At 48.9% G+C, this 15,998-nt stretch overlaps 2 protein-coding genes across 4 annotated transcripts in view; one reads left to right on the forward strand and one right to left on the reverse strand.

Annotated features, from left to right (window-relative positions):
- GTPBP8 (GTP binding protein 8) overlaps positions 1-15,998 on the reverse strand; it is a 630,806-nt gene that overhangs the window by 132,485 nt on the left and 482,323 nt on the right. The gene's annotated exons all lie outside the window — the stretch shown is intronic.
- The window catches only part of LOC138525797 (aquaporin-3-like), a 263,570-nt gene that overhangs the window by 93,849 nt on the left and 153,723 nt on the right, over positions 1-15,998 (forward strand). For both annotated transcript variants that reach the window (XM_069636006.1, XM_069636007.1), the window contains exon 3: positions 12,062-12,199. In XM_069636006.1, coding sequence (XP_069492107.1) covers positions 12,062-12,199 — 138 coding nt within the window. The remainder of the gene's footprint in view (positions 1-12,061; positions 12,200-15,998) is intronic.

Genomic DNA, 15,998 nt, shown 5'->3' on the forward strand with positions numbered 1-15,998 from the left:
ATACCTTTACAGCGCCCTCTCCAATTCCTACTTCCTCGATGAGCCTGGTTCCAATTCCCACCCCCACCTCGTCCACCACCGAGAAACCCGCCCACGTAACCTCCCCTTCGCCGTCATCGGCATTCGAAGAGATGGAACTTTGTGGGAAAGCAGAGAACGTTTGCTGTAAGGGGAGGAAAACGTGGTCCATACCGAGTAGCGGGTCGGCTGACTTTCTTAAGCCACCCTGTAAAGTCTTGGGTGTCATGGTGCTGATGTTAATGCAAGCAGTCTCGGGTGCTGTAAGCATGGAGGCATTTGCTTTGCCTGGGGTTTTATACAAAGCACAACTTGCAGTTTGCCTACCTGCCGTGACCCCGTTCCCAGCTTCCGGATGGGTCCGAATCTTCGACCGGGTAGGTTGCGAGTCCTGACGGCGTTGTCCCTGAAGAGCAGATGTATTTTGCAAAAGGTTAGCCGGGCCTGGATCCACTGTTTCTTATTGCTGAGGGCGCAAGCTTCTCAAGCAGCGACCTTCTTTCTTCCTTTTGAGCACCCGATCTTCCGTAGCAGCCATAGACTGCCAAAGACGGCTACTACTCTGCGGCTGCTGCGTGGCTGGAAAGGGCTTGTCCTCTCACAGTAAATATGAGAAATACCTCCAACAGCAGTAGAGAGCAGAAGGGTACCAAAGACTGCTACTCTGCTGCTACTCCTCCCTACTTAAGCAATTGTATTCCTATACACAACTGTCTAAGGAACTCTTATCAATGATGGCCTGGAACTTGTCAGGAGCATGGGAACTGTAACTGTTCCGAGGGCAGCAAGTGAACTTGCTACTGACACATACAGCAATACTGGACTTTGGGTTAAGATGGTGTCTTCCAGGCCCTTTGTGTATTGCTGCATTCATTGATGGAGGGGAAGAACAAAGTATGCCGGTGTTGCACACCTAATTACCATATTGCTGTTTGTTCACATAATGCACACCTTATAATGACTATTAAACATGTTTGTTTCCAGCTGGTTTTTCTTTGACTTCATGACTGCCGTCAACAGTAGGCCATAATTACACATTGGGGATATTGCTGATTTTCTGCATTGGTGAAGCTGGCATTATGTGGTTGACTGCAGAGTGATTCTTACCTGCTAAATTGCAGTACAGATGGTGGGCATGCCAATTTGCACACGGTGGTCCTGGCACTGATAATTGGATATCTGTGATTTGGCAGGGCTGCAGATGGATAGCCTTTGCCTTTCAGTGGCTGCACGAGCCGATTTCAACTCCTTTGGTTTGCTTGTGGGAAACATTTACCCTGCATCCTTTGCTCCAGAAAGTGAGGGGATAAGTCCTTTTCTAGACAACCTCTGCCCTTTTTTAATAAATTTGAAATCTGGGACTGAAAGCCCTACAACGGAGAGGTATGTTGGATTAAAAGCCATTGCAAGCCAAAAGTGACTTCAATTGCTTAGAGAAACCTCTCCCTAAAACCAGATCTACTTTCACTCGGCTATTCCATAGGTCTGCCGCAAAGCCTAAAGTCATTTTGGCAAGCAAGAAACTGATTAGGATGACCTAATTCTGGTGGTGGTTTATCAGCGAGTATAGATGTTATTGATCACTGGAAAGCATAGTTCAGTTGTATGCAATGCATTGTCTTTGGATACCTGAGTCCATTAAAAGGGAAACCATAAATTGTGGCAGTTCTTATCAATGATGCGTTAAGGTTGGAGGTTGCAGCTCTTGATGCCCGTACAGTGGTCTTATTTCCTACAAACCCTAAACATCCAAAATGACAGTGCTAAAATATTTCTAACTTGCAAATGATATGGGTCTAATGGTTTTTTCTTAAAGTTCAATGTAATGGGGCAAACCAACTCCCTGCTTGGTTTCGAATGCTTTCCTTGATGGCCTTGAGCCGGTAAGATAGCTCAGCAGGTTGAGCACATGCTGCTGTGACATGTGATCTGCAGGTTGCAGGTCCGAATACCGCAAGGCAAACTCAGCCTTTCATCCTTCCAAGGTTGATCAAGGAGTACCAGCTTTGGCTGGGTGATAATTGCATATAAATATCTTCTAAAATTTGTTATAGCGCTTTGGCGAAAGCGCTACATTAATTTAACGGCTCCTAAATTTAAGAAGAACTTTCCTTATGATTGAGCATGACGCTAAAATGTTTGCTTTATACAACTTCAGATAGTCTAGTTTTCATTTTCTTAGACCCAGAATACTGAGGCGCTATTCAAACAAGTTGAAACTTACTCTAGCATCTCCCACCAGTTAGAATACGTAAGTGCTTGGTAATGAAGTGTGGAAAACTTCTGCTTCAAAAACAATCACAGTTCTTAAGCTATACTTATATATCGCGACGATAGAGTCCCTAATAATGAGCACGCCAAAATCTGTTTTTAATGCATGGGTGGGTTTTCATACCTATTTCTTTACATAGTTACTGTAATGCATTTATTTTTTTATTTTTTTAAAAACACAAGTTTGCAATGAACAACAACTACCAATAAAGTAAACAATGTCTCACAGTAAAGCGTCACAAATTAATTTACAGAACAATATAAGCATCATACATCTTCAATCTGTCGTCATAGCTTTATCCTGCGAAACATAACAGCAAACTGACAAATATACACAGAACAACACAAGAGACAACACAAGTGGGGCGAAGAGAAAAAACACCATCACCTCTGCCTTATCGCCCTTTCCTCCTCAGATGACACATCCACCAGATCAGCTCCACTGCCAGCTAGTGAAATGAAACCGTTGTGGTTCTTTGCTAGTTTCTGCATCATCAAAATGGTTTTCTGAATGTCCCTTAATTTGATTATATATCTGGTTGAGTATTTGTGATGTTCTGTGACCTCCGTCCCTGGGTGTAATTATAGGGGGGACAGGGATGTTGCCCACCCCAACTTTCATTGCATGCCCGTTTACCCCTCCTCCTTGACCCCCATCATTTGGCGCATTGCGGGCATGTCACTTGTGTAATTGGGCAGCGCAACACTAGCTGGGGGGCGCCCAGCCAGGCTTGTGCTGTCCCATTACATGAAGCAAGATGCCCATATGCAGCGCGCTGCATGTTTGGGCCCTCGGTTCCTCACCCTGGCTGGCCTGAACTTAATGTTTTATGTTAACCGGACTCTATGGCTGTATAGACCTGGTGCTATGGGTCTTCCCAGACATGTTTGCTGTATACTTTGCCAGTAGGCAATAAGGACAAGACATTAGCTGAGAATCTGGGACGGTGGCAGGGTCTTTCAACTCTTTCCAATGAAAGGGGCCTCGAGCCTTAGTGGCCCCCAGCAACAGCCACCATTTTGCCACTCAGTGTAATAACACAGCAATATATGGCTTACTTTCTGGGTCTTAGTGTGTGCTTTGCAGTGCTCGCCTTAACAAGCTGCTGCTGGAGTCCGTCCTGCCGTCACTTCCATTGAGGAAAACAGAAGTATCTACTTTCAACACTGTTTACTCCACGTCGGCCACTTTCTTATGAAGAAGGATCGTTCACAACTATTCAGCGCGTTGAAACTCGATTGTCTATAGGCACTATATAAATAAACTCATATTAGTGTTTCAGCTCCCTGCTGGCTCGTGATAATTGGCAGCTATTAACCTTATCTTTATCTCCATTATCATATATGCCCTCCTCCACACAGGTGCCTCAGACTGCTCTCGGCTCTATGCAAGGGAGCCTCCAGTCCTCATGTTGAAATGGTCCCCCACATATCTTCACCCGGGCCTGCAGGGAACATTCCATTATGTTTAGAGAGGACATTTTATCGCCCTATATGCATCAAAAAAATGGTGCCCTGGCAAATCACGGCCCATACGGCATGTCACAGCGTTGAATTCTATGCACATGTACCAGAGGTGCAGCATTCATTAGTGTTGTTTTTATAAAAAAAAAAATAAATACATTTTTTAGATTTTCCAAACCTGCATAAACATTACAAATAACACTGTGCATTGCAGGGGAAGGAAGAAAACAGAGGGTAAAACAAGAAAGGGGGATGGGGCCTCTGCCCCTTGGACCATCTAGTCTTCAATGAGGGATCACAGGAAACAGCTTCCGTGTATCGGGCTCGTTAGCCCATAGTCTCCTCGCCTATTACACTCCTATTGCTTATGACATTGTTTCGGGAATATAGCTATCATCTTCCCATCTCTGCCATATTTTACTCGCTTTTTGCGGGCAACCCCTTGCTGCGTACAACCTGCGTTCCATTATTACACATGTCCACATCCGTGATCCATTGGTCGTAGCTAGGGGTTCTCTCCGATCCCCATAGCTGCGCAATGTTCCTTCTCAGTATCGCTGTAGCGGTTGACCAGAGCAGTTTCTCATAGCAGGTCAGATCACATTAGTTGGAAATCCCTAACGGGAGTTGTTTTGGCCCACTTTGTATTGGCTTGCCCATGACTCTGGACAGTTTGTCACAGCATTTACGCCATAGTTGCTGTATATTGTCACATTCCCATATGATGTGGAAGAAGGTTCCTTCCTCGTGCCTGCATCCCGAGTCCGAGGCCCTGCCCCATCGAAAGAGTTCCACTCTTGGATAGTAGGTGCGGTGTAGGATCTTAAGTTCGACCAGTCGGAGCCTTAACGAAATGGTCGCCTCTCGAGGGTACATCAAAGCTTCTGTCCAGTCTTCTGGTTGTAGAGGACCAACGTCTCGCTCCCATTTGGCCTTCCGGCTGACCAGTTTGGGCGTAGCAAAGGATGTGATTACGTTATACATGGTTGAAGTGACTTTTCTTTTTATTTGGTCCTGGAATATGTTGCGCTCTAGCGGGGTGTACTCTAGCGTGTCGCTGATGATCTGTTGGTGGGCATGCAGTGTGTTTCAGTTGAGTGTAGTGGTATCCTTCAGAGGTTGGGAGGGCGAATTCAGAGCGTAGTGTTTCAAACGGGACCAGTTTCTCCTCTTATTACGTCTCCCACTTTGGTGATACCACGCTGGGCCCAAACGGGCCATTTAGGCAGCTTCTGTAACTCGGGGAGAAGACTGTTGTTCCACAGCGGTTGGGTCAGGGTCAGTTTTGATTTCCAGCCTACGTGACGGTGTGCTTCCACCCAGATTCGTGTGATATGCGTTTCCATGTTAGGAGCTGATGTGCGGCCCAGGCCGCAGTACAGGAGTTCCAGGGGTGCTGTTATACTGTTAGTGTTGAACCTTCTGATGTGCGGCAGGTTCCTTTCCCCATGGGGCATGTCATTTACCACCGCCATCTGGCTGGCCCAATGTCTGGGCAGCCCGATTTGCCCCCCCCACCTCCCAGACAGACCTTGGGAGGGTAGATGGAGCGATCCGCGGGGCCCCCCCGCTCCAAATCAGTTTCCGAAGGATGCAGTCTATTTTGAGGAATTCCTGATGTGGGATGAGCAGCTGTGCATTTTGCAGGACGTACAAAAACTTGGGAAGAGCGATCATTTTGAATAGGGTAGCTCTGCCCATCAGTGTCAGGGAGAACCAATGGCGAGTGTCTTCAGCGAATCTCGACACGACTGGTTGTAGGTTCAGAGCTGTCTGTAAGGTGCTTTGTAATTTTTACCTCTAGGTATTTGAACTGATCAGTAACGATTTGGTAGGGGCAGTCCACTGGACAAGCGGCTGCCATGCTTCCTATGGGGAATAGGAAGGATTTTGACCAGTTCACGCGTCGTCCACTGAAGGCTCTATCTTTTCAGCATTTGAGTGACTCTATGGCAGGAGTTGCGTGGGTCTTTCAAGTAGATGAGCAGGTCGTCTGCATAGAGGCAGACTCTGTCCTCCCATGTTTCCGACCAGCGGAAGCCCTCCCAGAGTGGGGTATTTCGTAGGAGGATAGCCAGTGGTTCGATGGCTATTGCGAAAATCATGGCCGATGGGGGACAACCCTGCCTCGTCCCTCTGCCCAGTCTAAAAGGGTCTGATTGCCAGCCGTTGGCCTTAGTTCTGGCCATTGGACATTTGTATAGTATTTTCACCCAGCTGATAAAGTTCGCGCCAAAACCCATATGCCTCATTATGTCCCAGAGGGCCTCCCATCTCACCGAATCGAAAGCGTTTTCAAAGTCTACTGCCAACGCTAGCGGGCCCTGTATGCTGTCAGCTTTTTCTAGTGCTGAGTGCAGCCTGTAGAGATTCATGCGCGTCGATCTCTCAGGCATGAAGCCGCATTGGTCAGGGTGGACCAGGGAGGGGATGACTTGCTGTAGTCGGTCTGCCAGGATCTTTGCTACTATTTTGTTTTCACTGTTTATAAGTAAAATGGGCCTGTATGAACTGCAGTTTTCAGGGGGTTTGTCCGGTTTGGATAGTACTATTATTGTGGCTTCCCTCAGATCTGGGGAAAGGATGCCCTGTTCTCTTGCGTGTTGGAACATTTGCAGTAGGTGTGGAGCGATTGCGTTGGTTCCCACTTTCCGCCACAGCTCGATCGGGAAGCCGTTTGGGCCTGGGGACTTGCCAGCCTGGAGGGCAGACACCTCATCCTCCGTTATGTTCCTCTCCAGCAATTCTTGTTGTGTTATATTCAAAGTGGGGAAGTTGATTTCCTCTTAAGTGTTTGCGGGGGTGTTGGGTGACATGTACAGTTCAGCATAATAGTTTGCGAAACCCCTCGTTATGTCCTGATCTGCCACTAGTGGGTTTGTGCCCCCTGTCTGTAGCTGCTGGACATGGCTGCGTCCCTGCTCCTTGCGATCCAGCCACGCTAGCATTGTCCCGGCTTTATCGCCCGTTTCATAAACTCTTGCCCACATTGTCATGTGCGCGTGTCTGGCATTATCTAGTGCAGTGTTCTGAAGCTGCTTCTGTGCCAGGAGCAGGGCTCGGTTCGTGTCCTGGGTTATGTGCGCTACCTCTGCCTGTTTTACCTGTTCCGCTTTGTGTACCTTGAGTAGATATTGTTTACTCTGTGCGGTCGTCGAAGAGATGAGTTCGCACCTCAGTACTGCTTTGTAGGCCTCCCATAGTGACACAGGGTCTGATGTTCAGCTCAAAATATGTCTGCGTTGTCTCTTGGTGCTTGACTACCAGGTCTGGATTGCCCAGGTAGTAATTAATCATGCGCAAGCTAGGCAGGGGAGTCGTCCTGGATGTTGTGAATTGCATCACCACTGGGGAGTGGTCGGAAATGCCTCTGGGGAGCAGACCTGCTTCATGTACCCTGTGTAGATCAGTTGATGGGAGAAAGTAGTAGTCCAACCTGGAGAGCGAGGCGTGGGCCCCCAAGTGGAAGGAATATTGCCTGATGTTAGGGTAGAGTTCTCACCATACGTCACACAGGCCCATGGCGTTCGTGAATGTGGCAAGTTTGGTGGGTACACTGGGATTTCTATTACGAAGGTGTGAGCGATCCCGGGTTGTGTCCATGACTTTGTTGAAATCCCCTCCTATTATCGTGATGTTGGCGGTGTCTTCTGAAATCCGGGGGGGAGATATCGGTGAGTAGCGGCGTTAGTAGAGTGGAGCCTTCAAAGCGCGTGTGTGAGGCGTTCCCGCAACCGCCACATTCAAGTGTTACCTTAAATTGGGTGTTGCGGTATGTTGCAGAAGGTACCGTGATACAGTTCATGCTTACTGCTGAAAATTGGGGCACTGATTGGAGGCCTAGGCGGGGGTCATCCCCCCCCCCCCCCCAATGTCTTCCGGCGGGTCTTGTGCTGGAGGCTGCCGGGGTGCGCGCTGTTGGTCAGACGGTGGTCTGAGATTCCTTCTTCTCCTGCCATGCGAAGACTACCATCTCCTTCGTGTTGTTCAGCCCAGCGCCATGATTCTTTGGGGTCAGTAAAGTGGACTGTGGTGACCTTGTGGTTGATCTTTAGCTGCGTGGGAAATAGCAGACCATATTTCTCGCCCATTGATTGTAATTGCTTCTTGAGGTGGTCAAAGGATTGTCTCGCCCTCTGTACTTCCCTAGTATAGTCAGGGGAAAAAGGCAATTCTGGAACCATTGCAGGTGATCGTGCCATTGGCGCGTGCATGCTGCAGTAATGCGTCTCGGTCCCTGAAGTTTAGAAACTTTGCTCTTACTGTGCGTGGGGGAGCCCTGGGTGCCGGCCTGCCCGTGGGTATTCTGTGCGCTCGCTCTATAGAGAAGAACTTGGAGAATGAGTCCGGGCCGAACTGGTGGGAGAGCAGCTGCTCCAGAAACAGTTCATGCAGGCGCCTTCTGCTTTCTCGGGGATGCCAAGTATTCGCACATTGTTGCGTCTAGATCTCCCCTCTCAGTCTTCAATTCTATCCTCCAGCACCTTAAGCTTGGACTTGACGCTCTGGAGTTGTTGTCTCATATTGTGAATCCCATCTTCTGTGTTAGAGATGCGTTGTTCGGCCTCTCCAATGCGTGCTGTTAGTTTTTGGAGGTCATGTCTGAGGAGGGACCCGTCCATGCTTATTCCGTCCATTTTCTGTTACATTGACGTGCGGGATTCCGCTATGGCGGCCATCACAACTTTGAGGGAGATCGTATTGTCTGTCCCTACCTTCTCTGAGGATAGCGAGGTCGGGAGCTTGTGGTGGAGGAATAGTGTATTGATCCATACTGCTTTGGGTGGGAAGTCTTTTAGATCTGTCTTTACCCATGGTTCTTGCTGCGCCTTGTAGTTCTGGGCTCTGCGCGAAGATCGCCGTGCAGCAACCGGACTGCAGACTGGCAGGAAAGCTCACTTCCTTCGAATTATTGCTACTGTGGTTGCATACGGGGTCTGCTGTCTGCCACCCGCCTGCTTCTGGGATGTGGTCCAGGCTGTGCTTCGCCTCGGGGTTCCAGCTCCCTCGCCTCAGGCGGTGCCGCTGCTGATCTTGTGCAGTGCAGCGCTCCTGCAATTCCCCCCCCCCCCCATAGCAGGTATCACCGGCGCCCCTGCGCACAGATCGCGCCTCGGCTGTCACTCGATGCGGGCCTCTAGGCTCCTCTCCCTGGGTGGTGAGTGTGCTGCTGTGCTCGGGGCCCTTGCTGCGTCCAGCCGCTGGTGGGCTCTTGTAGTCCAGCGCCACCCCAGCCCAGGGTGTCTCCCACCAGCAGAGGAGCACCGGGTTTCTGACTTTTCGGTAGGCTGGCGAGGGCCCGCCCACGAGCCGGAGGCGCAATCCTCCTGCTAACCCCTTTCGGCTGGTGCCGTCAGTGTCTTTTGCGCGCAGGCCCCGCTCCAACAGAGGTGTGTATGCTGCTGAGCTCCGGGCCCTTGCCGCGTCCAGCCGCTGGTGGGCACTCGTCTTCCCACTCGCTGCTGACCCTCCAGGCCCGCGACTGGGCAAGTGCAATCGGCAGCGCACGTTCTCCTTCCCGCCGGCAGTTCCCGGCTCGTCTCCTCCGGCGCTACCAGGTAGGTATGTGCTCTCCGCCCACCGGCGTAGGCCGCGTAACACGGCTGCCCCTGCCCCGGGTGACTTCCCCAGCGGTGATGCGCTGGGTTTGCAATACTTCTGACAGGCTGGTCAAGTACATCACACGGGTCGGAGCTTTGCCCGCCTCCGACGCCGTTAGCGGGCGGTGGCGAGCCGGGTCTCGCTACAGTACAGCCCCGCTTCCCGGGTTCAGATTCAGCGCTCACCCCAGACGGCCATCTTGAAGTTGGGCCGGTTGGCGCCTGTTTGGATTTCTTCTCGCCCACAGCTCTGTGGTTCGGCCACGGTTTCCTCTGCTTTTCACCCCGCTTTTGCTCGGGGGTATCCGACACCCGTCAGGAGTGTTTGTACCTTTATGGCATGCAGGAATCGGGCGATTTAATCAGGATGTGTTTGGCGGTTGCGGGAGCCAGAGAGACTCTAGTCTTTCCCATCGCACCGCTGGTCATGCCCCTGCAGTACAAACAATTTTGATAGTGGGGGTGCAAGATCTCATGGCCGAATGAGCCTAAGGTAATTTGCATCCCCGGTCTCCTGGGGGGGGTTAACTCGCACTAACACAAGTGGTCATCCTGCTTTATATTTACTGTGGTCCCAACCAATGCAGAGGCACCATCTAACCTCTCCCTGGACACCCCCATACATTTTGATTGTGAGGGTGCAAGATATCATGGCCTGAACACACCTTTTGGTTAACGCATTCCCGGTCTCCGGGGGGGGGGGGCAGAAGAATGAACTTGCGCGCGCACACATGCGCGGTCATGCTGTTTTATGTTTAATCTGGTCCCAACCAATGTAAATCTAGCCCCTACCTGGACTCCCCAATACCATTTGTTTGTGGGGGTGCAAGATATTATGGCCTGAACGCAGCTATGTTAAACTTGCATCCCCTGGTTCTCTGGCAGGTAATTTGCAGCAGCAAAAGCTCTAATCCGGTAATATACGTATTTCCCCAACCCTCACAACCAATGTATATTCGCCATCTAGCCCTTTCCTAGACACCCCAAAACCTTTGACCAGTGAGGTGCACAGATGGTGGAACATGAAGATGACTTGGATATGGGTGTTGTCTGTGTGGGAGTAGTACCCAGTGTCAGGAGCGGAGCTGTGATTGCGAGTATGTGAGATTGAGTGGTAATGCACTGGTGTGCAGGAGGTAGAAGAGGGATGGGGGGGGAGAGTAGATGTCAAAGGAGAGCAAAGAGTGGAAGTGAGGTGAGTGTTGCAGAGGGAGGAGTAGTTTGTGGTAGAGAAGGGAAGGCAGAGGCAGGAGTTGTAGAGGGCACGTAGCGCGTGTAAAGGGTTGGAGACTGTCATAGGTGAAGGAGGGGAGTGTGAGAAGATCAGAGGGATAGAGGTGGAAATAGGTGGGAGGAGAAAGGAAAAAGACAGTAAGGGGGAGAGAGTGTAGTCGGAGAAGGTGGCAGAGTATGGCGGTGAGGGAGTAGAAGACAAAATAAGAGTAAGGATTTATACAATCATGGAATGGAGTGAAGGAGAGAGTATGGCTACACAGTTCTATTTATATACACAATTCCTTACTGCACCATTTAGCCCTTTCCTGCATCAGCCACTCTTTGACTGCAAGCGATCATTGCCCCATTCACATCTATGATGATCTGCATCTCCTGATACAAAAGGGTTAATCACTTAGCAGGTTTGACTCTTCTATTTATCTGATTGGTCTGAACTATGCAGTAACAACTGTACAGTCCATTAAATGTTCAAATATACATCTATCAAATTTATATGCCTAATTTAGACCCCATCATGAAACCCCATTTGGGTTCATTTATATTCTTATCCAGTGAACTCCACCTCCTTTCGATTCCTCCTTGTCCAGCACCTATTTCTCACTGAAGGCTCTCCATTAACGTTACCATGGATGTTCCCGAATACCATTTTCCCGTTTTTTATTCTTCGGGTAGGCAAGTGGTTCAATTAAAAAAGGTAGATGGAGGTAGGGGAAGTGGAGGTGGGGTACAGGGGTGATCGTGGCACAGGGGGGGATCTCCCCTGCATAATAGAACAAAATTCAGAGATTTCTCCATTAGGAGAAATGGGTTCTGTGAAATCGCATACATCCTTCCATTCATACTCCATTCTCTTTATCATATAACATAGCAGTGAACCTCTCAATTTCAAAGATGTCTTTCCCCCAACACCAGGGTATCTAGTTTTATATTTATTGGAATTTCAAGATGTGGTTCTGTATCATGTAGCACTCTCATAAATTACCCCTCACCCTTTTTATTGTGGTGGTACACAGCCATCATAATTTGCATCCCCTGCCCTGTACGGGTAACTCTGATGCTATTGTGCCATTATCAACTGACTATTGTCTCTTGCTGAGTAAGAAATGGTGTCCAGTGTGCATGTGTAGAATTGGCAACAATTGACTTTTTATGGTTGGCTCGTAGATAGCAACTTATGATTTTTCCCTGTGAAGTTATATAAATATATTCAATAGAAATCAACTGTAAAAATTGCATTCTTATGGTGGGGTAAAACAAATCTTTTTAGCCAATGGCTAGAGGTTGGTGCACATTTTCAGCCCAGACTTTAGCCTGGGAAACATTGGAATCACCAATGTCATCTTTGCACAATGGCTGTTGCTGTTGCCATGACTACTTATCCCTCTGAATATTGCGCTCCACACCTCTTCCAGAACTGTAACCTTGAGCTGAGCTGCTTTTTTTTATCTTTTTTTTTTTTCTCGCTCTTTTAGGTGCTCACTTGAACCCGGCTGTGTCGCTCGCAATGTTCCTCTTGAGACGGATGTCATGGAAGCTGCTTCTTGTCTACTGCCTTTCCCAGTTCTTGGGAGCGTTCTTTGGTGCTGCCATTGTTTTTTCACTTTACTTTGGTAAGTTGAAGTTTGCTAAAGAAATGTACGTTCTGAGGACCACATCTGAGAAGAATTGGAATGATCTGCTTAAAACTAGAAATTACACTTTGTACAAATATGGTTGGGTGGGTGTAGCTTGTTGGGCAGATAGGGAGTCTGTCATATTGATGTTTGTAATGGTGTAAAACCCAGATTTTAAGCTAGAGCCTAATGACTCCATATGTAGGAGTGGGAAACCAGTTGAGCTGGAATCATCGTGTTTTTTATTGGTTCCCAGATTCTGAGTTCACCTTTTACAGGCCTGGGTAACTTTTGGTTGGGGTTCGGGGGGAATGGGTGGGGGGGTAGTTTTAATCCAATTTTATATTTGCTAAATGGGGGACCTTCTTGTGTCCATCTTATTTGCTCTCCCCCTATTTAGGTTTCGGCTCGTATAGGCTGCAAAACTATGTGGAGAGACGAAAATGGCATTTCATAAATATGGTGCTTTTTCATATGTCTTTCCTCTCAACACTCTCGGGGCTACTGATTGGTTAGAGAAGCTTGCATGTCACTTCTGCTTTTCACATTGGATAACCGTGTTGTCCATCTCCATGCAAAGAACACCAACTGTATTGTTTTCTCTTCTGCTTTATTGGGAGTGGCATGCCATTTTTAATAGCCTTTTCTTTCCCAGCAACAAAAGCATTCATTTTACAAGCATGGAACATACGGTCAGTGCTGTTATGGTATGGTGATGTTTATTTGTAAACCGCCTATACAAAAGTGTTTCAAAGCACTCAAGGAGGGAGGGAACAAGTGGGTGCGGGGGGAGGGAACAGTCATTCAGAGCCCTTGAATTTCTGAACAATCCAAGTCTGCACATGCAGAGTAAGTGCATATAATACAATTAACAGTGTAGATAACAACACATGGGTCTGACGATTCTGCAGTTTTTCCAAGTTCATTGAGGTCAGACCATGCAAGAAGGGGAGATAGCGAAGATGGACTATTTCCAAGGCATAGAATGTTCAGATCGTGCGAGTGCGCAGGGGTGCGGGAGGTGGGGGGTGGGGGCAGGGTAAGTGCTGGGAGATGCCACTCTCATGGGTCATTGACCAAGTGCAGTAGTGATGAGGCAAGTGCAGGCAAGTGTGAGAGGACTGGTGAGGGTGCCAAGGACCTGTGAGACTGAGGTACACCCAGCTGGCAGTCGGTAAACTGTGTGGAAAAGGAGGGAGAGCGAAGGAAGAGAAGAGGAATTTCCGGAACTTAAAGAGATAAGGCTCAAGATGGAGGGTGGCAGGGAGGCTGTTCCAGAGGGAGGCCCCTCCTGAGGATAGAGATCTCCCTCCAAATCCCTGTGTGGAGAACAGGCTCACTTGCAGGAAGTTGGAGGTAAATGAGCTGAGGGCTCGGGAAGGACAGTATTTAGGTAGGTTTTGTTGCAGATGGGTAGGTCCCAGGACCCAGAAAGCCTTGTGGACAATGCAGAGGGTCTTGAACTTGATCCTTGCAGCCATAGGGGAAACCAGTGGAGGGATTTCAGCGCCGGGGAGAAGCGGTCCCTGGGCTTGAGGCCAAGCATAAGTCTTACTGTTCTGGATGAGTTGCAGAGGTCGCAAAGCTAAGACTGGGAGGTTGAGGAAGGGGCAGTTGCTGTAGTCTAGCCTTGAGAAAACCAGGGCTCTGGAGACAGTGAGCTGCTGGGGGAAGGCAGGAAAGGTTTGCACGTCCAGGTTTGGTGTTGGTGCAAAAGTCTGAAGTGGAGACTACAGTAGTGGTGATCGTACTGCAGACTAGCAACTGGGCAGAAGATGTAGGATGTTCTAGTGCCCCCCCTCGCACACACCCCCTCTTTCCCCTCCCTCGTCAACAGCCAGAATAGCCCACTATGCCCTTTAGTATCCTGGCAAATGGCCAGAGTGCTTTTTGAAAAATGAGGAAGCGGAATACTATTTTGGAGTCTTTGCTGTTAATTGTGGAGAAAGTTGATTTGGCAAAATATGGCACTTCTCCGGGGTTATTTGTAAATCGCTAGCTTGGGGCTAAAAGCATGGCTATTCGGTGCCACTTCCCCATCCAAGGTAGATTTCCACGCTCATTTGCGTATGTGTAGGAGGGTCTCAAACATCCTTGATAGAATTATCTGCTTGCAGGAATTATTTACTCACCTTTGACCACATAGCTCATCTGTTGTCCAGTGATCATGGGATGGGGGAACTGCTTCATGCCAATGTATAGCCACACGGCAGCCCACAAAGATTTTAAGAGATATGGATGGCCTTACTTTGTGTGTCATTAGTGAATGTACTGTGGCAGACATCACTGTGCTACCTAATTTTCTTTGCCAATCTATTGGTTGCTAAATCTGGTATGTATAGGATAAGCAAGCTGACTGCTTGTTTGCTTCTATAGTGAAGCTAGTTTTCGAGCTAAGGGTGACCTACGCCCAGTGAGGCCTTCCTCTAGGCCAATGTAGATCAGCATGACCGGTACTCCTCAGAGGACGTTTTAGGTACACCCAGCCTGGGTTTGATAGACCGCTTCTGATTCTTGTTTTGTGTCTTGTTAGGTTGAACACACCCCCACTGGCTTCACCAAGGTATCTGGAAAGGCAACGGAGTTGGGTGGGGGCGTGGCAGCATCTTGAGTGCCTGATCTTTTGGCAGTTTGAACCGTAGCCGTACCATTGAACAACCATGCTTTTTTATTCTGGAGAGCTATATGCTGCATGCTACAATGCTATTGCCTTATTTGCTTCGGTTCAGTAGGATATGCGATTTGGAATGCATGGTTGCACCTTTTACCCGTTCATTCAGTGGTTGGCATTACACTACCCAATGCCCATTGAAGGTGTTGACATCGGCACCACCTGTTATTGTATGAGGTCGTAGTCATTAATATGACTAAAAAATTGCATGGTGAGTGTCCTTTTTTTTGCCCAAAAAATTATTACTTACTATGGCAGTCATGGAACTCTTGGCATGTGCATTATCCCCTTCCATTGCCAGCCTGGGGGCAGTGATGGAGGCATGTACTTGTAGTAGCAGGTGGCGATTGGGGGAGTTGTGATGGAGGGAGTTAGGAAATAAAGAGAAGGGAGCTCAGCAGAAAGGGAGAACCGACTATACCTTACATGGAACATAGAACTTTAATGAAGCATTAGAGCCCATACCATATGGCTCAATTTTGTGCTAGGTGGCCGCTACCCAAGTTAGTGACCCTGAATCAAAGATGGGGAACCTCTAACGGCTAATTAGGGCAGTTCGAGGGGATTAGGTCTGCCGACGTATTCCATGTCTAGGACAGTAATCACCACAGCTGTGCTGCTTCGGAAAATCTTTTGTCGTCTGCATCCTGAGTCGATGACGTCGATATGCCGTCCTCGAGGACCTCCTCCGACGTCGCCAGATGTTATAAGTAGGACGCACGACGGCCGTAGCCTCGGTTCTGTTTTTTCCACGAACGTGTTCGCTTCGGAGATCTCGGCGCGCCTCGACTCTTTGGAGTTTGTTCTTCGGTTCTTCGAACCTGTTAGTTTGTGAAGTATTATCGGGATGTCTTCCTATTCTTCCCCGCGTCGGGGCTTCAAGAAGTGTGGGGACTGCGGGTCCAAGATGTCGGTGACAGACTCGCACAACACCTGCCTCTGGTGCCTCGGGGAGGCCCACCACACGGATGATATTGTCGATTGCCAGTCTCTTACGTCCAAGGCCTTGCGGGAACGTAAGAAGAAGCTGTCGGTCGGTAAGGTGCCCAAGCCCCGGAAGGCGAGGTCCACTTGGCATTCGACGGACGATTTGAGGGGCGACTCTCCGCATCGTAGTCGTAAGTC

This window comes from Ambystoma mexicanum, chromosome 7p, assembly GCF_040938575.1.
Source record: "Ambystoma mexicanum isolate Mex_15411 chromosome 7p, UKY_AmexF1_1, whole genome shotgun sequence".
NCBI lineage: Eukaryota > Metazoa > Chordata > Amphibia > Caudata > Ambystomatidae > Ambystoma > Ambystoma mexicanum.